Below are 22,260 nucleotides of genomic sequence, written 5' to 3' on the forward strand. Positions count from 1 at the left end.
CTAAATTTACTCATAGCCAAACCATGGTAGTGTTTTTTCCTTATACTTACCCCATAAGCTTAACATCTCATTCATAAACATGGTTATAGGGGACACACATTAGGACTTATAACAGTCATAAGCAGTATACATTTAAAAGGCAAGCTACAGAGATTTGAGTATAGTACAATCCATTTGTTCCTTCCTCAAATTATTTTTTTAACAGATATTATACCAGTACTACTTTCAAACCTCTGACCCATCCCATCCTACCCCACAACCCTCCAACCCCTAACTTCTCACTGCAGGAGAGTTAGTTTGATCCCTTTGTCATGTCGAGCCCTGTGTGGGATTGAGTGGTGTAGGAACTCACTTTCTCATTCATATAATAAGGGTCCAAGTCCTCCAGTGGTACCGCCACCAGCCCATTAGGGATGTCCCCGTAGATGAAAGGGAGGGACTTCCCCGCCTCCAGATCACCATTGGGCATGGGTTCTTCCTCTTCTTCCTCGCGGTGACTGCTGTCAGACTTGGGCTTGGGCTTTTTCTTGATCTTCTCCTGGAATTGGCGCTCCTCGATAGTAAGGAGCGACTCGGGGGTGAACAGCTTGAAGCTGTCAGGTCCTGGGGGTGCGAGACCGGGCGCGGCCATGTTTTCATCCTACAGCTATTTCCGCTTTATTTACGTTTCATCCAGGACATATGGCTCTGAGAGAGAGAGAGAGAGAGAGGGAGAGGGAGAGGGAGAGGGAGATGGGGAGCGAGAGAGAGAGAGAGAGAGAGAGAGAGAGAGAGAGAGAGAGAGAGAGAGANGAGAGAGAGAGAGAGAGAGAGAGAGAGAGAGAGAGAGAGAGAGAGAGGAGGAGAAAAAGAGATGGGATAAAAGGTATAAATGCTGACAAATCCATTTCTCCAATGAAACTCAAGTTGAGAACATCCATTTTCACGAAGAACTTTGGTTATGATTTAGGAAGTATTTGGCAGTACAGCATCTGGGTAAATAGCCTGTCCTACTATCAAATTACAAAATGGAAAAAGTCATTATGATCTTGTTAAAATATCACCTTGGGTACAATCAAATTGAACAACACTCAGAAGGCTAGCTAACATCTCATGAAGGTCTCCTCTTTTAGTTCAAATTAGATGGCAGAACTAACAAAGAGGCGAATTAAACATCTGATAGATTTATATTTCATTATGATGCTTATTAACAAGACGAATTGCTCGGTTGTGTCCTCGCTGTCGGTGTCTGTCTATTTGTCTGTCTGTTGCTCTCCCTAAGCCTGAGACTTGGGTGAAATGTTCTATCTCTGTCAGAGAGGAAGCCGACAAAGCAAGGCATCCTGACTAGAGGATGTGCAACCATTAAGAACCTGAGCCAGACACTCTCTCTCTCTCCCACTCTATGATTCTTTCTCTCTGTCTCTCCTCTCTCTCTCTTGCTTTCTCAAAATGCATACAGATAAAGGCCACAGAAATCAGGGCTGCCATTGAGGTTTTCACAGAGAACTGTGACTTCAATCTACTTCAATCATTCATGGTGGCTCTGACGCTGTCTGGCTGGCCTGCTGATTACCTTGGTGACCCTACAGGGAGAAGAATGAATGGGCACCTCCAGCCCTCTGTTTCCTTGTACCTGTCTGTCTGCTGCATGGGCTCTTCCCTTGTCCCAGGTGACCTGTACTGCTTCTGGAAGGGGGAGCTCTGTTAAATGTCTTTCTTTGGAATATCTGACTAACGTTCCAGGATACTTCCTCTTCTCTCTCTCTCTCTCTCTCTCTCTCTCTCTGAAAAACCTGACATTACATATCTTAATAAGATATTCCCTTTGTACCCACATTCTAACTTGGAAAAAGCAGGTACTATGGCACCAAAATCTAAATATGGTCCCTTTGGAACTTTCTTCCACTTCTGTTCCATTGCAATGCTTCTCTAGAACGCTGGAGTTCAGGTGGTATGATGGATAACAAACATATATGACTTCAGTAGATTCTCAAAACACCACAGATCATTGCCATAACCTGGTCATGATGGATCTTCATTTTTCAGTATTGTTGACTTGTAATGTGTTAGTGTAAATGACAGTTGCTCTCTAATATATTTTCACCCTTGCACTTTACAATGGAGTGCAATGGAGGAGAACGTTCTGTTTTCTCTTGTCAAAACTGGTTGAATGGCTATTTTTACCCTGTAGGCACCTGCAACTTACTCATAGGTGAGAACGATTACACTGTAAATGAGAATCACCTGCCTCCTAACAGATTCATTTGAATTCTTCTGATTTCAGAATAATTTAGTCCAGGTTATTTTTGTGACTTTTAAGTGGAAATCTAGTTTTTTTCAAATATATTGCCATGGGTGTGATGTTATTTTTTTGTATAAACATGTAGGCTATTATCTGATCTGATATAGATATAGATATTTTCAAGTATCATCGTCATGAACATTGCAGTGCATGTTATAGAGGTTAGCTACATTTCACGACTAATTAATGTGGCCAGGAATGAACGAAGGGCAAAGAAACCTTAAAAGCCCCCCCATAAACCGCTGACACTAGAGATTGTACCACTAGGAAATTAAGTCGTCGTTTTAAGTAACCCGACCCTGGTGCAACCTCCAAGTCTCCTTCCACAAATGTTACATCAATTGATCTACGTTCAAGGTGATTCACAAACATTGATGCACCACAGGACATATGGGGACCTAATTTACTAATGATGGCATAGAGGCTTTCCTGGCTTTCCTATAGCGAATGTGTAGAGTTAATCAAGAATATTCCTTCTGTCCTCATTTGGGCTGCAGGAAAATCAAGTCAATGTAATAGCCAACCACATTCCAAGAAGGATGGGACCTTGTGATGCAAAACATTTCATTCAAAAATTAAGGTTACTCACGTGTTCATTCAATCGATGAGAGTGCATGCTGTTCCTAATTCCATCCCGGATATTCGAACTTAATAAGCATGCGTATTTACCAATAGCATAATTGTAACATCCGTTTAGATTTTGCTACAGACAGACGAGGGACAGACGAGGGATTAGTCCATTGTGAGAAGGATTGTTAATCGCATGAAACCGAACCTGAGATGGTAGAAAACTCCAGTGGCTTCTGGAAGCCGCCCCATTGGTCAAAAACTGGTTGAATCAACGTTGTTTCCACGTCATTTCAACCCAAAAAATATATGCGATTACTTTGAATCAACGTGGGAAAATGATTGAATTTGCAAAAAGTCATCAAAGCAAGGTAATTTCGTCTGTTTTTCACCAAACTTTTAACCTAGATTCAATGACAAAGAGACATGTTTTTTCACGTTGAATACACGTTAGTTGACAACTCAACCAAATGTAAATCAAAACTAGATGTTGAACTGACGTCTCCTTAGATCGCACTGCCTATCGCTGTCCGTTTCAGCACCACTGATGACAGAGTCCTCAAAGGAAGCGCTAGCTCGAGTCCTCTATGCGTGTGTCCTCTATGCCAAGAAAAGAGACATCCAAACGCCCAACCAGCAGAGTAGCCTAGGCCTGTAATTTAACTATTTATCGCAACTGTTTCACTCCATTATTGAGAGGGGGGCTATAAGAAAGACGAAACTGAGAGCATCCGACATCGTGGAGAGTCTGGAGACAGATCTGAAGAGGGGCAGAGTGGAGATCTATTGAGGAGAGAAACGCAACTTGATAGAGGAGTCCGCACGAAATCAGACGAGGGTAGCACCAGCACACCATATCCAGTGCGTCTACACATGAAGGCCTACATGCCAGTGGCACACAGAATTCAATAACTCCAAATTGCCTAATTTAGCATTGACTGGATAGGATACTGAATGAGAGCAATATGGACTGGAATAAATTATATACTCAAATATGAAGACAATATAGTCAATTAGTCTAGACTTCATCCCAATCCCATTGATTTGGATATAATCTGGCTCTTGCGCTTTCAGTGTTTTGGCATACGTCTATTAATGAACAGGGTAGCATCGTTAAACCCCAGCCAAAATGGAGGTCATTCAGAAAACTGCTCATGTTGCCCATGTCAGGACAATAATCGATTAATTTATAAGAGGATTTCCTCTCCCAACAATTGTCATTACAGGTTATCACTTGATAAACCCCATAGCACATGTAAAACCGTTAACGAAAGTAAAATGCGCACCTTCTTGGCCTATATGTTATAAACCGGTAATAACTCTTCCACTGTATGGTCTATCAGTATGACTTTGTATTGTAGCTCATGCACTGTTTACACACGCGCGTGCCTTGTCCCCGGCATGCGGGCCAAAGCCTTTACTAAAATACTGCAGTATTGAGAATGCTTCTATGACAGAGGCACAAATCCATTTGAAAACATGCACTGCTCGTATAAATTCTAGGCTATGTCATTAATTTAACTGTTTTGCTCCAAAACAATCTCAGCTCCACCATTCGAAGTAAATGGTATAAATTGTTATAGATTGTCTTGATAATGGTTTTTGGTAAGCTCCCCAGATACCATTGACGACCGTATTGTATAGCACCACACCCGAAAAGGCTGCCTAGGTAAGCCATAAGGCTCCCAACATTAACAGGGAAGGGTTATAACACCATCGTGGACATTTGTTATCCACCTCTATTTGGGGATGGGGGCTGTAAAGAGATGAGGAGGGGGTGCCGCGGTTCCCCTTCAACTGCCAAACCTGAGGCATGCCTATCTCCAGCAATATAGCCTCAAAATGCAAGGGGAGGGGTGATGGAGTGGAGGTGGGGTGCATGAGGTAACACTATCACAGTTACAGTTAAATTGTTTTACAAAGGATTAGGGTATCGAGAATAGAAGTTGTCTCAAAGCTCATACCGCTACCTTATATGCCTGCATGTATGTCGATGTCAGCGCTAACATGCACTGAAGTTTGACGTGCTCCCACTTCCCCATCCCACCGTATGCGTATGTTTCACAATTTGACACATAGAATGTCATTCCGTTCAGAGGCAGGCCAACACCCCGATTTACCTGCTTAACACTCTCCACCACTTTTCGCAGTATAAGCTTATGTTTTTCAGCTAAGACTGTCATCCCTACATGTAATTTAGGTTTTCCATGCATATTTGCACAAGCTTTGGCAAGGAGCGCTATCCACAATATTCAGGATAAAGGATTCTGAGGGGGGACCGCTCTGCGGCATTGGGGATGCAGGTTGTAGACAGGGAAGTAGCATGATCCATCCTCCACCAAAACCCCTCGGTACAAGACAACATAATATCTACTTACTTTTCCCGCATTAACAGAAATCCAGACAGCCGGCACTGAACTGAAGATGTCCAAAAGATTCGGGAGAAACTGCGGCTGACGCCATATTGTTGCTGCTATCTTCCTTCCCAGTGCGTGCGGGTACCCTGCATAATTGATGACTCTCAGCAAATTGTTAGGGAGTGTCGGTAAATGCCTTTGGTTTGAAAACGGCCCAGTGACTGCAGTATCGCAAGCAACATGATTGCACAAAATATAACAAAGTTATTCAATTAATAGTTAAGAAGACTATCATATAATGTGTTATCCAAAAGTTAAAATGGTTGATTTCTGGGTTTGTTTTAGTGGATGACAAAACTGTTTTTTTGTGACCAACTTTTTATAATATTTTTTTTGTTTTTGTGAGTGGTTCAGATCCCAGACAGGCAATAATATTCAACAAGTACATATATATATATAGAAATGAAAAACATTTGTCCTGTCTGTCCCATGTCCCCTTTCCCTCCCCCTTCTCGGTAGGTGTGACCCATTTCTCATCTTATGTTTGTAAAATTGTTTGTTGGACCAAGGCACACATGAATAGAATCAGCCTGCATACATCGATATTCTATAGGCCTACAGATATTCAAAATACAATTGATAAATTCAAACATGATTACATTACATGAACTCATAATAAGCTTTTGACCTTTTCGACTGCTCCATTGAATGTATCTAATGTTGGTTCCTTTGCGCTGTTCACACGAGCTATGGAGAGCTCTAGTGAAAGAACTTCAAGGAAGTTTTGTTGCCATCGAGTTATACTGAGCTTATGTGGAGGCTTCCATCTGGTCACCAACATGATTTTTGCCGCAGTCAGTCCAGACAACCATGCTCGTTCCTGGGGTACTGTGAGACTCAGTGAAGAGTCATCTTCAACAATAATATATTGGGGAGATAGGGAATGGCAGCAACAACTATGTCCTTAAACTCAAGGTAGTGAAGTTACAATGGTTTTATCCTGAGAAACATAAAATAATATAATTTATTAGTCTACCTTTGTTGAAAAGTTCATAACCAGATGCCTATACTGTCATATGGCTGAAATGATGGCAACTGCCCAACTTTCCTTAGTCTATAATAACTAGCCATTCTGTTATCAACAGAGCAAATGTTATTAAATGAAACAATGAGAGTGAGGTGCTGTTGTATGCTAACTAATTGGAAGGGCAGGTAAAGCAGATGTCATATCTAAACCCAAGTTGTGCCAGTAAACAGTCGCACAGGAAACAACAATTCAGCACCATGGGCAGCTACCGCGCACCTCAACACTCAACAAATATCTACTAGATGATGTCAAAATGACAGAAGCCATCATTTGCAATGGAAGGAAAGCGGCTCGCAGCGAAATAAGCAAGGCAGATGAGCTCTGTCGTTGAGCTCGGTGAACAGAGCATAGCAAACAATTCGAGAAAGCTGAAATGATTGGCAATATGGCAGTACATTGACCAATCAAGGCTTGCTATAGCTTCCAGACTGTGCTGGATTGGCTGTTGATACATTCCCTACTTAGCATGCTGTGGGCTTCCTGCTCAAATAAAAACACCCCCATGGCAATGGCTGGCAAGTCAACGGTTGAGTTCCTGCCTGACTACATTGCAGACACATGCCAGATCTTACAACGTCTGGATAGGTATTTAACACATCAGTCACCATATCATATGCTATAGCAATCTGATGCTCTACTGCACAGTAAATGACATGGCACGCAACCATTGATTGATGCAATGCATCACCTGCAGAGTAGTCGGGAAGGAACTCGACCAAGCTTTCATCCCTTCAATGGCTTTTGGTGAATTCCTGCCTGACTACATTACAGAGTAGATGCATGCCAGATCTAACAACGCATGGATAGATATTTAACATATTCTGTAAGCTAAACACATGGTATGACATAGCAATCTGATGCCCGACTGCACAGATATGACATAGCAATCTGATGCCCGACTGCACAGTCAATGATGTGGCATGCAACCATTGGTTCATGCAATGCAACCGGCAATAGCGGCAGTCAATGTTCGAGTTCCAGCCTGGGAGAGAGAGAGAGGGTGTGATCAAAATACACCATATGACTGTTGAGTTTCAGCCCGGAAGAGAGAGAGAGATGGTGTGATCATTTACACCATATGACTGTCGAGTTCCAGCCTGGGAGAGAGAGAGATGGTGTGATCAAAATACACCATATGACTGTCGATTTCCAGCCTGGGAGAGAGAGAGATGGTGTGATCAAAATACACCATATGACTGTCGAGTTCCAGCCTGGGAGAGAGAGAGATGGTTGTGGATCATTACACCATATGACTGTCGAGTTCCAGCCTGGAGAGAGAGAGATGGTGTTGATCATTTACACCATATGACTGTCGAGTTCCAGCCTGGGAGAGAGAGAGATGGTGTGATCAAAATTCACCATATGACTGTCGAATTCCAGCCTGGGAGAGAGAGAGATGGTGTGATCAAAATACACCATATAAGTAGCCTGCTAATGTACCTTTCTGGACCTTGTGAACTGTCGAGAATAAACCCATAACTGATCCAAATGGTTGCATAATCAGGCCAAGGCTGTATGGTTATCCTTGTATATAGCTCAATTCTTGTGCATTTCATTTTAATCCTCTTGTGTTAGTCATTTATTCTTATTTTTAAACTCTGCATTGTTGAGAAGGGTTCATAAGCAAGTATTTCATGGTAAAGTCTACACAAGTTGGATTCGGCGCATGTGATAACCACAATTTGATTCGACTTTATGTAGTTATTTCTGCATGAAGCATTCAAAACAGGGCGTTTAATCGGTTATTGTCTTGTTCTTTACTGTAATCAGATGACTAATATCAATAGCCTACTATGCATGCCAGTCTCTCTTGGTGGAAAGTAAAGAAGAGACTGACTGCATCACTTTTTGTTTTTAGAAGAAACATTAATGTGTTGTAAATTCAATTGTTTGCATAGTCAAACCCCACCAGCTGTGTGAAGTTTTAAATGCATGTAGTTCTGTCCTTAAGCTGTTCTTGTCTATTAATGTTCTATATTATGTCATGTTTCATGTTTTGTGTGGACTCCAGGAAGAGTAGCTGCTGCAATTGCCACAGCTAATGGGGATCCTAATAAAATACAAGAACAGACACATGTTTTTTGCCTACATCACTGTAAACCGACTTTTGTAGAGTGCAGGAACCCACAGTTCTGCCATTTCATAATCTGTAAACCTTTTTTTCTTGCACTTTGACAGATAAATATTTTTAGCCCTAATATTTAGCTAATGAGTGGCCTAATATCTAGATAATATTGAGCTTCTTCAGCTACACAACTCTAGCCTCTCTCTTCCAGCTATTCCTGTGATACAGACACAAGCTTCTCTACTCCTCTTCTTGTGAAATCCCAGGAAACGCTATGAGCTACAAAAGCTTTAGGAGATTTATTTTTATTTTTTATACTTGGCCTAATAGGCTTTTCATGGAGAGAAGCAGGCTTGCTCTTGCTAATTGCTGAATGAAAAATAGGCCTAGGCTAAATGAACTGTCGGGAAAAGTTGCGGAGAGAGTGCATCACTGGCAAATGATGATAACATTGTTGCACTGATGTAGCCTATTAAATGGTTACACATGACAAAGGGTGATAAGCACAGTGAAAAAGAAGATTACTTTACAGTTAGCACTATGCATTCGGGCAGGTAGCGTTCTCCTGGCATCGCCAAACCCAGATTCGTCCTTCTGACTACCAGATGGGTAAGCTTGATTCATCACTCCAGAGAACGCGTTTCCACTGCTCCAGAGTCCAATGGTGGCAAACGTTACACAACTCCAGCCGATGCTTGGCATTGCATATAGTGATCTTAGGCTTGTGTGCGGTTGCTCGGCCATGGAAACCAATTACATGAGGCTCCTGACAGGTGCTGAAGTTGCTTCCAGAGACAGTTTGGAACTCTGTAGTGAGAATTGCAACCGAGGACAGACGATTTTTACGTGCTACGTGCTTCAGTACTCGACAGTCCCGTTCTGTGAGCTTATTGGGCCTACCACTTTGCAGCTGAGCTGTTGTTGCTCCAAAACGTTTCCACTTCACAATAGCAGCACTTACAGTTGACCGGTGCAGCTCTAGCAGGGCAGAAATTTGACACACTGACTTGTTGTAAAGGTGGCATCCTATGACCGTGCCACGTTGAAAGTCACTGAACTCTTCAGTAAGGCCATTCTTCTGCCAATGTTTGTCTATGGAGATTGCATGGCTCGATTTGATACACCTGTCAGCAACGATGTTGCTGAAATAGCATAATCCACTAATTTGAAGGGATGTCCACATACTTGTGTATAGTGTATATGGGCTGCATGATGTGACTACAGGCTATTAAAAACTCAGTCAAAACAGAAAATGTGTGTCAGTCTGTCTCTTGTGAAAACAGTGAACAACTTGTGAACATTTCTGAATTATAAGAAGTATTATAACACCACGTAGCAGCAGCAGAATGCGTTGCATTATGGACTGTGTCAACTACAATGAATCCTAAATACATGGATAGAAGCTGGAAGAACATAACATACGTCCCGTATCAATATGGCGATTATTTAATAAAACACTTATTATTATTATTATTACTGAGTTGGCACCCTCTCTCCACTGGGATTCTCTGCCTCTAACCCTATTACAGGGGCTGAGTCACTGGCTTACTGATGCTCTTTCATGCCGTCCCTAGGAGGGGTGCGTCACTTGAGTGGGTTGAGTCACTGACGTGATCTTCCTGTCTGGGTTGTAGCCCCCCCTTGGTTTGTGCCGTGGCGGAGATCTTTGTGGGCTATACTCGGCCTTGTCTCAGGATTGTAAGTTGGTGGTTGAAGATATCCCTCTAGTGGTGYGGGGGCTGTGCTTTGGCAAAGTGGGTGGGGTTATATCCTTCCTGTTTGGCCCTGTCCGGGGGTATCATCGGATGGGGCCACAGTGTCTCCTGACCCCTCCTGTCTCAGCCTCCAGTATTTATGCTGCAGTAGTTTATGTGTCGGGGGGCTAGGGTCAGTTTGTTATATCTGGAGTACTTCTCCTGTCTTATCCGGTGTCCTGTGTGAATTTAAGTATGMTCTCTCTAATTCTCTCCTTCTCTCTTTCTTTCTCTCTCTCGGAGGACCTGAGCCCTAGGACCATGCGTCAGGACTACCGGGCACGATGACTCCTTGCTGTCCCCAGTCCACCTGGCCTTGCTGCTGTTCCAGTTTCAACTGTTCTGCCTGCGGCTATGGAACCCTGACCTGTCCACCGGACGTGCTACCTGTCCCAGAACCTGCTGTTTTGGACTCTCTCTCTGTCTCTTATACACATCTAGATGTGTATAAGAGACAGGTGTTTCTGTACAGCACTTCGAGATATTAGCTGATGTACGAAGGGCTATATAAAATAAATTTGATTTGATTTGATTGTTTTTTAAATTTAACTAGGTAAGTCAGTTAAGAACAAATTCATATTTTCAATGACAGCCTAGAAACAGTGGGTTAACTTCCTTGATCAGCAGCGTAACAACATATTTCTACATTGTCAGCTCAGGGATTTAATCTTGCAACCTTTTGATTACAAGACCAACACCCTAACCACTAGGCTACCTACCACCCCATTACACACACCTGGTTCCAATCCCCACTCTATCACTGTAGATATACTCCCTCTGTCACTTGTCTTTGTCGGTCATTGTAAATGTAGCTTGTTTTCCTGAGAGGAATCTTTCTGACTATTTCTTGAGTACTTTATTATTTTGCACTTTGGTTATCGTCCCGCTTTTATATATGGTGCTTTAATAATAAATTCAGTAGTTCTAAACCTTCAACTGCCTCCTGTCTACTCCTCTCTACACTAGTGACAGAATGACAGACCCAAGAGAACAGGAAGCAGCAGGACATACCGACCTCTCCGCTATAGGAGCTTTGCTCTTATACCACGACTCGTGCCTGCTGTATGCCAGCTGCAGGCTACACCACCACCTTACCAACTTCCCGCAGTCGTTCCAGCCACCCCACCACCATCTACATCACCCGGTCCGATCAGCAACGTCCACCTGCCCCTCCGGGAGCAGTTTGATGGCACCCCAGCTCACTGTAGGGGGTTTCTCCTGCAATGTGACCTCCACCTTGCCCGTCATGCCGGGACAGCCTCCGAGAGGGACAAGGTGGCCTTGGTGATCTCGATGCTGACAGGCCAGGCTCTGGAGTGGGTGTACACTGTCTGGGAAAGGGACGGTCCAGAAGTGCAGTCTTATGAGCGCTTCACCCAACTCTTCCGTGCCAGGTGGCCGTCCAGACCAAGCTGGCCTGTCGCGATGAGGACCTCACGCTGGACCAGCTCATTGCCATGCCCATCCGCCTGGATATTCTCCTGCGTGTCCCTCATCGCCCATCCCGGGGGTTCGGGTCTCTCCCAGGAACCTCCAGCGAGACTGAGCCCATGGAGGTGGGCATGATGCACCTTCCCTCAGAGGAACGGCAACACCACCATCAACAGGGTCTCTGCTCCTACTGCGGGGAATCGGACAACCCCTGGAACACCTGTCACAGAAGGAGAACCAGGCGAGGAAGGGACAGGCAGAGGAGCGCACCTGCACCTTCCCAGATAGGCGTGGATGTGCCTTGCTCATCTCTGCCACCTCCGTGGAAAAGCCGGACCAGGCTACCCATGTCCCTATCCCGGAGGAATACAGGGACCTACAGGTGTTTTTTTTACGAAGACTCGTGCCATGTGGCTGCCCCCTCATTGCCCATGGGACTGCACTATCGACCTACTGCCTGGTTCTACCCTCTAGCGGGGGCACATCTACCCTCTTTCGCATGCAGAGACCGAAGCCATGGAGGTCTATTTCCAGGAGGCGCTGGCCCAAGGATTTCTCCGTCTGTCCACCTCTTCGGCCTCCTCCAGGTTATTTATCATGAAGAAGAAAGACAGAGGTCTCTGCCCATGTATCGATTACCGGACACTGAATAAGGCAATTGTTAAATTAAGATATCCTCTGCCTATCATAACCACTGTGATCGAACAGATGCCCAGTGCTCAGTACTTTACCAAATTGGATTTACACAGGGCCTACAACTTGGTGCGCATCAGAGAGGCGGATGAATGGAAGACCGCCTTCAGCACCGGGCACTACGAATACAGGGTAATGCACTACGGCCTGACAAATGCACCCTCTGTGTTTCAATCCTTCATTAATGAGGTGTTTAGAGACATGTTGGGTCGCTGTGTAGTGGTGTACATAGACAACATCTTGGTGTACTCCACTACAAGCGAGCAACATATCTCATGTCAGATCCGTTTTGGAGAGGCTATGTGGGACCACTCCTTGTCTGGGCACACATAGCATCTGTGTCGGGGCACTCGGGTATAGCCCGTACTATCTATTGTCTCTCCTCTAAGTACTGGTCGCCCACCTTGGCCCAGAACGTCCGGGTTTACATCTCTTCCTGCTCCACCTGCGCACAGAGCAAGACATCGAGACACCTCCCCTATGGCAAACTCCACCCACTGCCGGTTCCACAATTACCCTGGTCCCATCTCTCCGTGAACTTTGTCACAGACCTTCCCCCCTCAGGGGGACACACCACCATCCTGATCGTTGTGGACCGGTTTTCCAAAGCCTGTTTGATTCCTCTGCCTGGTCTCCCTACGGCCATGCAGACTGCGGCGGCTCTCTTCTCTCACATCTTCCGGCACTACGGGATCCCGGAAGATGTCGTATCTGACCGTGGTCCTCAGTTCACCTCCCATGTCTGGAAGGCCTTCATGGAACGACTGGGGGTCCCGGTCAGCCTCACCTCCGGGAACCGTCTCCAATCAAATGGGCAGGTGGAATGGGTAAATCAGGAACTGGGTAGGTACCTTCGTACTTACTGTCAGTACCGGCCGGGGGAGTGGGCTGCGTTTCCGTCACTCCTCCACTAACCTCACACCCTTTCAGTGTGTTCTAGGCTATCAGCCGGTCCTGGCACCCTGGCACCAGAGTCAGATGGAGGCTCCTGCAGTTGACGATTGGTTCCAGCGCGCCGAGGAGGTATGGAGCACAGCACACACCCGTCTCCAGCGCGTCGTCCTCCGGCAGAAGGCGCAGGCCGATCGTCACCGCAGTGTGGCCCCGGTCTTTCAGGGTCTGGCTTTCTACAAAGCCAGACAAAAAAAGGGTACTACAAAGGGTACTACAAAGGGTACTGTCACACCAGCCTTCACTTTGGCTACCCCTCCTGTACAGCTCAGTCGTTTGGCGTCGCCGGCCTTCTAGTTGCTGCTGAACCTGCTGCTGGCAAGCGCCCTTCACTCATTAACCCCAGACTTGTCTCGTCATCATTACACACACCTGGTTCCAATTCCCACTCTATCACTGTAGATATATACTCCCTCTGTCATTTGTCTTTGTCGGTCATTGTAAATGTTCCTTGTTTTCCTGAGAGGAATCTCTCCTACTATTTCCTGAGTACTTTATTATTTTGCACTTGGGGTTTATATATGGTGCTTTAATAAATTCAGTAGTTCTAAACCTGCAACTGCCTAACCCTATTTTTTACCTCACCTTATTCTCTTCTTTTAACTTCTCCTTACACTCCATTATGTGTAGTTAATCTAAACTCATTATCATTTGAATAAGGCAAGACTTTAAATCCCAGCAGTCTTTAAAATGAAATTCAAGAGCAAACAGTTTTCAATAGTGTGTAATATTTATGATATATTTTACAAATTCATTGGAATGTAACTGATTAAATATTGATTAAACACACACACACACGCACGCACGCACGCACACACACAGCTCACGCCAGACTGTTTGCTTGTGGGATACGGATGGATAATTCTGGGTGCCGCTTTGTAAAACTAGTCTATGCCTGCCAACCGCCTTTCTTTTTTTTGGACATCCCATGATGTACAGTAAGTCCAAAAAGGTCTCTTTCCATTTTTGGGGGATATGATTCACCAGTCACATTCGAAAGAGCCAGTGAAGATTGTCCAAATGGCTGTCGCCTAGGGTTTTGACCGGCTTGTCTTGGTGGCGCCTCAGGGTTTTGGGTGTGGCACATTAAAGGCACGGGCAACTGCCTTAATGCCCTGCCCATTTTCAATAGCATTCAGAGCACAACGAAGCGCCTCTTCGCCATAGCCACCATAATCAGATATTTTCTTGTAAACTCATCTGAAAATAAAAAAATTAAGTATCTTAGGAACGGTGGGTAACTGGCCTCTAACCCTAACCCTAACTCCTATTCTGACTCTAATCTAACCCTAAACCCTATTTTGACCCTAACCCCTATCCTAATCCTAATCCTGACCCCTATTCTAGCTCTGACCCCAAATCCTAACCCTGTTACCTGGGGGCTAGCTAGCTATGCTAGCAGACATAATCTTATGCTAACTAGCTGACTAGAATTTATTTAACCTCTTTCTGCTAGTGAAGTTGCTAGTTAGCTAACTGTGCTAGCCACTGCCTAAATTACATCAGGTCGCTAATGGCCTGGTACTCAGGGCTGTATTGTCCCTCTAACAACTCTGACATCAATGCAAATACAATCACATCAAACACGTCTCATCAAAACAGTGTGCTTTTAAAACTCACCTCACTGTGATTGATCAATTTGAAGAAATAAATTCAACAACAGGTTGAAACTGAGTGGAAAACATGGTGGTTATGGATGTTGTTTCAAAGCCTAAAACAACGAAATGGACAGTGCTTTCTAAGGTGATCATGAATTCAAAACAACCATATGCATATTAGAGTTTATGAATAAGCATAGGCCTATATAGGAGCTCAAGCCCCAAAAATAAACGTGAAATAAAATAATGATTGTGCTGTTTTACAATAGCCTACATAGCCTACCACATAATACACATGGCAGAAAAACATACTGATTTAAGATATTTTTGGTACATAATTGATCAACCTAAATTAAGCAAATTCAGATTTAGCCTACAATTATAGTGAATTAGTATTTGATTTTGAATAGCCTAGTAATTAGGCATTTTTATTTAAGTGATAATGCCCGAGAAGCCTGTGTTTGGTGGATATATTGGCATGGGTGTTGTTAGGCAAACCGTGCCAATATATCCTCCAAACACCGGCTTCGAGGGAATTATCGTTTTTATGCAACGGGTTACCAACATATTCAAATAATGATTGTAATGATGACGCTGGGAGTCAGGAAGCAGGTGCAGGTGGGGGAGATCTTCGTGGGCTATACTCGGCCTTGTCTCAGGGTAGTACGTTTGTGGTTGAAGTAATCCCTCTAGTGGTGTGGGGGCTGTGCTTTGGCAAAGTGGGTGGGGTTATATCCTGCCTGTTTGGCCCTGTCTGGGGGTATCATCGGACGGGGCCACAGTGACTCCCAACCCCTCCTGTCTCAGTCTCTAGTATTTATGCTGCAATAGTTGATGTATCGGGGGCTAGGGTCAGTCTGTTATATCTGGAGTATTTCTCCTGTCTTATCCGGTGTCCTGTGTGAATTTAAGTATGCTGCATCTAATTCTCTCTTTTTCTTTCTCCTTCTCTCTCTCTTTCACTCTCTCTTTCTCCCGGAGGGCCTAAGCCCTAGGACCATGCCTCAGGACTACCTGGCCTGATGAATCCTTGCTGTCCCCAGACCACCTGGTCGTGCTGCTTCTCCAGTTTCAACTGTTCTGCCTGCGGCTATGGAACCCTGACCTGTTCACCGAACGTGCTACCTAGTCCCGGACCTGCTGTTTTGGACTCTCTCTCTACCGCACCTGCTGTCTCTAACTCTGAATGATCGGCTATGAAAAGCCAACTGACATTTACTCCTGAGGTGCTGACCTGTGGCACCCTCTACACTGTGATTAGTATTATCTGACCCTGCTAGTCATCTTTGAACGTTTGAACATCTTGGCCATGTACTGTTATATTCTCCACCCGGCACAGCCAGAAGAGGACTGGCCACCCCTCATAGTCTGGTTCCTCTCTAGGTTTCTTCCTAGGTTCCTGCCTTTCTAGGGAGTTTTCCAAGCCACCATGCTTCTACATCTGCATTGCTTGCTGTTTGGGGTTTTAGGCTGGGTTTATGTACATCACTTTGTGACATCGGCTGATGTAAAAAGGGCTATATAAATACATGTTATTGAATTTGATTGATTGACCTACTTTTTATTTATTTTTACTATTTTCTACATTGGAGAATAATACTGAAGACATCAAAACTATGAACAAACACATATGGAATCATGTAGAAACAAAAAAAAACGTTAAACAAATCAAGATGCCAAGAGTGTGCAAAGCTGTCATCAAGGCAAAGGGTGGCTACTTTGAAGAATCTCAAATATAAAATACATTTTGATTTATTACACTTTTTGGTTACTACATGATTCCATATGTGTTATTTCATAGTTTTGATGTATTCACTAATATTCTACAATGTATAAATTAGAAGAAAAAAAAAATACCCTTGAATGAGTAGGTGTGTCCTACCTTTAGACTTACTGTACTTCTTCCAGCACGTGCTCCAGCCGACTTGATATTACTTTGGGGTTGGATGAGAGGTTAACAGGGCAATATGGAATGATCTGGAGGATGCTGGGATCAAACTGAGGCACATCGAGGCACCGATGATCAAACCACACATTGTGCGTGGTTATGCTGTCAAGTAAAGTCTGCGATACATTCTCTGGGTTTGGCCTATCTCAGCACACTGGCTGAGAAGTATTGTAAACACCTATTCATTGTAACGATGTTATTTTCTTAATGGCATTGCTTTTGTTGCTTACTTGTGCATAAAATGTAGTTTCACATCTTGACCTCTACATTGTCAATGTTTCTCACCTTATTAAAGTTTTCTGTACTGCATAAAAGAGGGTGTGTATACATCTGAAGCTAGCACCTCATAACCAAACTCTTAGGGCAACAAGCTGGATGTTCTTTAGGGAGAGTGGAAGCTCAGAATGCCAGTAGAAGAGGACCACTTCCATCTAGTGGATATAAACTCAATAATGAAAATCTCGCGAATATAATAAACTCACTAATATAAACTTACTAATGCCCTATGCACATAGTCATTGAACACTGGTCACTTAATGTTTACATACTGTTTATGTATCTTCTGCTGTAATACAATTTGTTTTGGGGGGGATTATTGTGTGCTTGTTCACATTTACTGCATTGATTGATCGGAACTAGGAACATAAGCATTTCGCTACACCCGCCATAACACCTGATTTGATTTAATGGGCCATTTTTAAACAATGATAAGCAATGTACTTTGTGTGTATGACATGTACAGGACCACTACATTTTTCCTGGTCAGGAAATGATAAATCTTAGTCAGGGCCAAGAGTGGTTCTTGACCCCCTTATCAAACAAAAGCTCTGTGTCTTAGTCATGTTATGTATGATTAGTCTGGAGTTTTCTCCTGGTCCTATATTTGACAGCCTAGCCTACACTGTACAATCACTACAGTACATTACATTATTATGGGCAATAATTACACTATTTGGATTATTTTACGTAAAGAAATCTCTTACTGAACTGCTGGGTGGCTGGTGCTGTTCTGCTGTGTTGATCTGGACAGTGGTAGTGATGAGCTGTCCGTGTCCACTGTCATTCCATGACAACTTTCAACGACTTATCAATCATTCTGCACCAGACCTGTGAAGTATTACCAACTTATCAAATAGAAAACATTGACTGGTTCTGTGCAATAGCAGGCAAGACAATGTTTGAGTCACAACTGGGATGTTGAGTTTTTTTGGTCACAGATGGAAATACAGATGGACACATCAAATACACATCATGGTAAAGTGTGGTAGGTGGCATCTTTTCTTCTTCTGAAAGTTTTTCCTCAGACCAATGTGTGAGTTTATGCAAACTAACAATCCAACACCAGGCTTACAGATACATTGTGGTTGAATATCTTTACATTTAAAATGTGTTTATAGGTTTATGTGATGATTACCTGATGTGTGTACACTGCTTCTAAACATTACAGTGACCATACTTTGGGTATCTGTACTTTACAATTTATATGTGCTCTGTGCTCTGGACACCATATGTGAACTGATTGCCCCCCATCTATCTTCAGAGBTCGTGCTGCTAGGCGACCTAAACTGGAACATGCTTAACACCCCAGCCATCCTACAATCTAAGCTTGATGCCCTCAATCTCACACAAATTATCAATGAACCTTCCAGGTACCACCCCAAAGCCGTAAACACGGGCACCCTCATAGATATCATCCTAACCAACTTGCCCTCTAAATACACCTCTGCTGTTTTCAACCAAGATCTCAGCGATCACTGCCTCATTGCCTGCATCCGTAATGGGTCAGCGGTCAAACGACCTCCACTCATCACTGTCAAACGCTCCCTGAAACACTTCAGCGAGCAGGCCTTTCTAATCGACCTGGCCGGGGTATCCTGGAAGGATATTGATCTCATCCCGTCAGTAGAGGATGCCTGGTTATTTTTTAAGAATGCCTTCCNCTGGCCGGGGTATCCTGGAAGGATATTGATCTCATCCCGTCAGTAGAGGATGCCTGGTTATTTTTTAAGAATGCCTTCCTCACCATCTTAAATAAGCATGCCCCATTCAAGAAATTTAGAACCAGGAACAGATATAGCCCTTGGTTCTCTCCAGACCTGACTGCCCTTAACCAACACAAAAACATCCTATGGCGTTCTGCATTAGCATCGAACAGCCCCCGTGATATGCAACTTTTCAGGGAAGCTAGAAACCAATATACACAGGCAGTTAGAAAAGCCAAGGCTCGCTTTTTCAAGCAGAAATTTGCTTCCTGCAACACAAATTCAAAAAAGTTCTGGGACACTGTAAATTCCATGGAGAATAAGAACACCTCCTCCCAGCTGCCCACTGCACTGAAGATAGGAAACACTGTCACCACTGATAAATCCACAATAATTGAGAATTTCAATAAGCATTTTTCTACGGCTGGCCATGCTTTCCACCTGGCTACMCCTACCCCGGTCAACAGCACTGCCCCCCCACAGCTACTCGCCCAAGCCTTCCCCATTTCTCCTTCTCCCAAATCCAGTCAGCTGATGTTCTGAAAGAGCTGCTAAATCTGGACCCCTACAAATCAGCCGGGCTAGATAATCTGGACCCTTTCTTTCTAAAAGTATCTGCTGAAATTGTTGCCACCCCTATTACTAGCCTGTTCAACCTCTCTTTCGTGTCGTCTGAGATTCCCAATGATTGGAAAGCAGCTGCGGTCATCCCCCTCTTCAAAGGGGGGGACACTCTTGACCCAAACTGCTACAGACCTATATCTATCCTACCCTGCCTTTCTAAGGTCTTTGAAAGCCAAGTCACCAAACAGATTACCGACCATTTTGAATCCCACCATACCTTCTCCGCCATGCAATCTGGTTTCAGAGCTGGTCATGGGTGCACCTCAGCCACGCTCAAGGTCCTAAACGATATCTTAACCGCCATTGATAAGAAACAATACTGTGCAGCCGTATTCATTGACCTGGCCAAGGCTTTCGACTCTGTCAATCACCACATCCTCATCGGCAGACTCGACAGCCTTGGTTTCTCAAATGATTGCCTTGCCTGGTTCACCAACTACTTCTCTGATAGAGTTCCGTGTGTCAAATCGGAGKGTCTGTTGTCCGGGCCTCTGGCAGTCTCTATGGGGGTGCCACAGGGTTCAATTCTTGGACCGACTCTCTTCTCTGTATACATCAATGATGTCGTTCTTGCTGCTGGTGAGTCTCTGATCCACCTCTACACAGACGACACCATTCTGTATACTTCTGGCCCTTCTTTGGACACTGTGTTAACAACCCTCCAGGCGAGCTTCAATGCCATACAACTCTCCTTCCGTGGCCTCCAATTGCTCTTAAATACAAGTAAAACTAAATGCATGCTCTTCAACCGATCGGTGCCTGCACCTGCCCGCCTGTCCAACATCACTACTCTGGACGGCTCTGACTTAGAATATGTGGACAACTACAAATACCTAGGTGTCTGGTTAGACTGTAAACTCTCCTTCCAGACTCACATCAAACATCTCCAATCCAAAGTTAAATCTAGAATTGGGTTCCTATTCCGCAACAAAGCATCCTTCACTCATGCTGCCAAACATACCCTTGTAAAACTGACCATCCTACCAATCCTCGACTTCGGTGATGTCATTTACAAAATAGCCTCCAATACCCTACTCAATAAATTGGATGCAGTCTATCACAGTGCCATCCGTTTTGTCACCAAAGCCCCATATACTACCCACCACTGCGACCTGTACACTCTCGTTGGCTGGCCTCGCTTCAAACTCGTCGCCAACCCACTGGCTCCAGGTCATCTACAAGACCTGCTAGGTAAAGTCCCCCTTATCTCAGCTTGCTGGTGACCATAGCAGCACCCCACCTGTAGCACGCGCTCCAGCAGGTTTATTCTCTGGTCACCCCCAAAACCAATTCTTTCTTTGGCCGCCTCTCCTTCCAGTTCTCTGCTGCCAATGACTGGAACGAACTACAAATATCTCTGAAACTGGAAACACTTATCTCCCTCACTAGCTTTAAGCACCAGCTGTCAGAGCAGCTCACAGATTACTGCACCTGTACATAGCCCATCTATAATTTAGCCCAAACAACTACCTCTTTCCCTACTGTATTTATTTATTTATTTATTTTGCTCCTTTTTTGTGGGGGGGGACACGAGGAGATTGGCGGTGTCAGGGTTTAGACCTGAGCCAACTCCCCGTGCTTACCGTGGGGAGCGTGTGACTGGTCAGGCACACGTGTTATGCGGTGATGCGCACAGTGTCTCCAGTGAGCATTCACAGGCCGGTGCGCTCTGTGCCAGCGCCCCGCATTTGCCGGGCGGAAGTGGGCATCCAGCCAGGACGGGTTGTGCCAGCTCTATGCTCGAGACCTCCAGTGCGCCTCCACGGCCCAGTGTATCCGTGCCTGTTCCACGCACCAGGCTTCCAGTGCATCTCCCCAGTCCGGTGAGACCTGTTCCGGTTCCACGTACCAGGCCTCCAGTATGTCTCCCCAGCCTGGTAAGCCCTGTGGTAGCTCCACGCACCAGGCTTCCAGTACGTCTCCTCAGTCCGATGAGACCTCTTCCGGTTCCATGTACCAGGCCTCCAGTATGTCTCCCCAGCCTGGTAAGCCCTGTGGCAGCTCCACGCACCAGGCCTCCAGTACGTCTTCTCAGTCCGGTGAGACTGTTCCGGCTCCACGTACGCAGCCTCTCGTGATGATCCATGGCTCGAAGCCTCCAGTGATGATCCATGGCCCGGAGCCTGTAGTGATGATCCATGGACGAAGCCTCCAGTGATAATCCATGGCACAAAGCCTCCAGTGATGATCCATGGCCCGGAGCCTGTAGTGATGATCCATGGTACGAAGCCTCCAGTGATAATCCATGGCACAAAGCCTCCAGTGATGATCCATGGCCCGGAGCCTGTAGTGATGATCCATGGCACGAAGCCTCTAGTGATGATCCATGGCACGAAGCATCCAGTGATGATCCATGGCCCGGAGCCTGTAGTGATGATCCATGGCACGAAGCCTCCAGTGATGATCCATGGCCCGGAGCCTCCAGTGATAATCCATGGCAGAAGCCTCCAGTGATGATCCATGGCCGCGGAGCCTGTAGTGATATCCATGGCCCGGAGCCTGTAGTGATGATCCATGATCCAACCACCTATTGTTTTTTTGGTGGAACATTTAAATTAAAGGAAAATGTACGCCTACCACGCTGCACCTTGATCTCATTCCGACGACGAACGTAACAGTTTCACAATTCCAGTGGGTCAAAGGTTTACATACACTAAGTTGACTGTGCCTTTAATAAACAGCATGGGAAATTCCCGAAAATTATGTCATGGCTTTAGAAGCTTCTGCTAGGTTAATTGACATAATTTGAGTCAATTGGAGGTGTACCTGTGGATGCATTTCAAGGCCTACCTTCAAACTCTGTGCCTCCTTGCTTGACATCATGGGAAAATCAAAAGAAATCAGCCAAGACTTCAGAAAAATAACTGTAGACCTCACAAGTCTGGTTCATCCTTGGGAGCAATTTCCAAATGCCTGAAG

The 22,260-nt window shown here is 44.8% G+C and overlaps 1 protein-coding gene across 1 annotated transcript; it reads right to left on the reverse strand.

Annotated features, from left to right (window-relative positions):
• Positions 1-352: 352 nt before the first annotated feature.
• On the reverse strand, positions 353-5,342 carry LOC112068059 (sodium channel protein type 8 subunit alpha-like; the record flags this gene model as incomplete). The annotated part of the gene is made up of 2 exons (XM_024135073.1): positions 5,230-5,342; positions 353-687 (listed from the first exon to the last, which is right to left on the reverse strand). A coding segment is annotated over exon 2 (279 nt), but the record flags the coding sequence as incomplete, so codon positions are not given.
• Between the last annotated feature and the right edge of the window lie 16,918 nt (positions 5,343-22,260).

Source organism: Salvelinus sp. IW2-2015, unplaced genomic scaffold, assembly GCF_002910315.2.
Source record: "Salvelinus sp. IW2-2015 unplaced genomic scaffold, ASM291031v2 Un_scaffold65, whole genome shotgun sequence".
Taxonomy (NCBI): Eukaryota; Metazoa; Chordata; class Actinopteri; order Salmoniformes; family Salmonidae; genus Salvelinus; species Salvelinus sp. IW2-2015.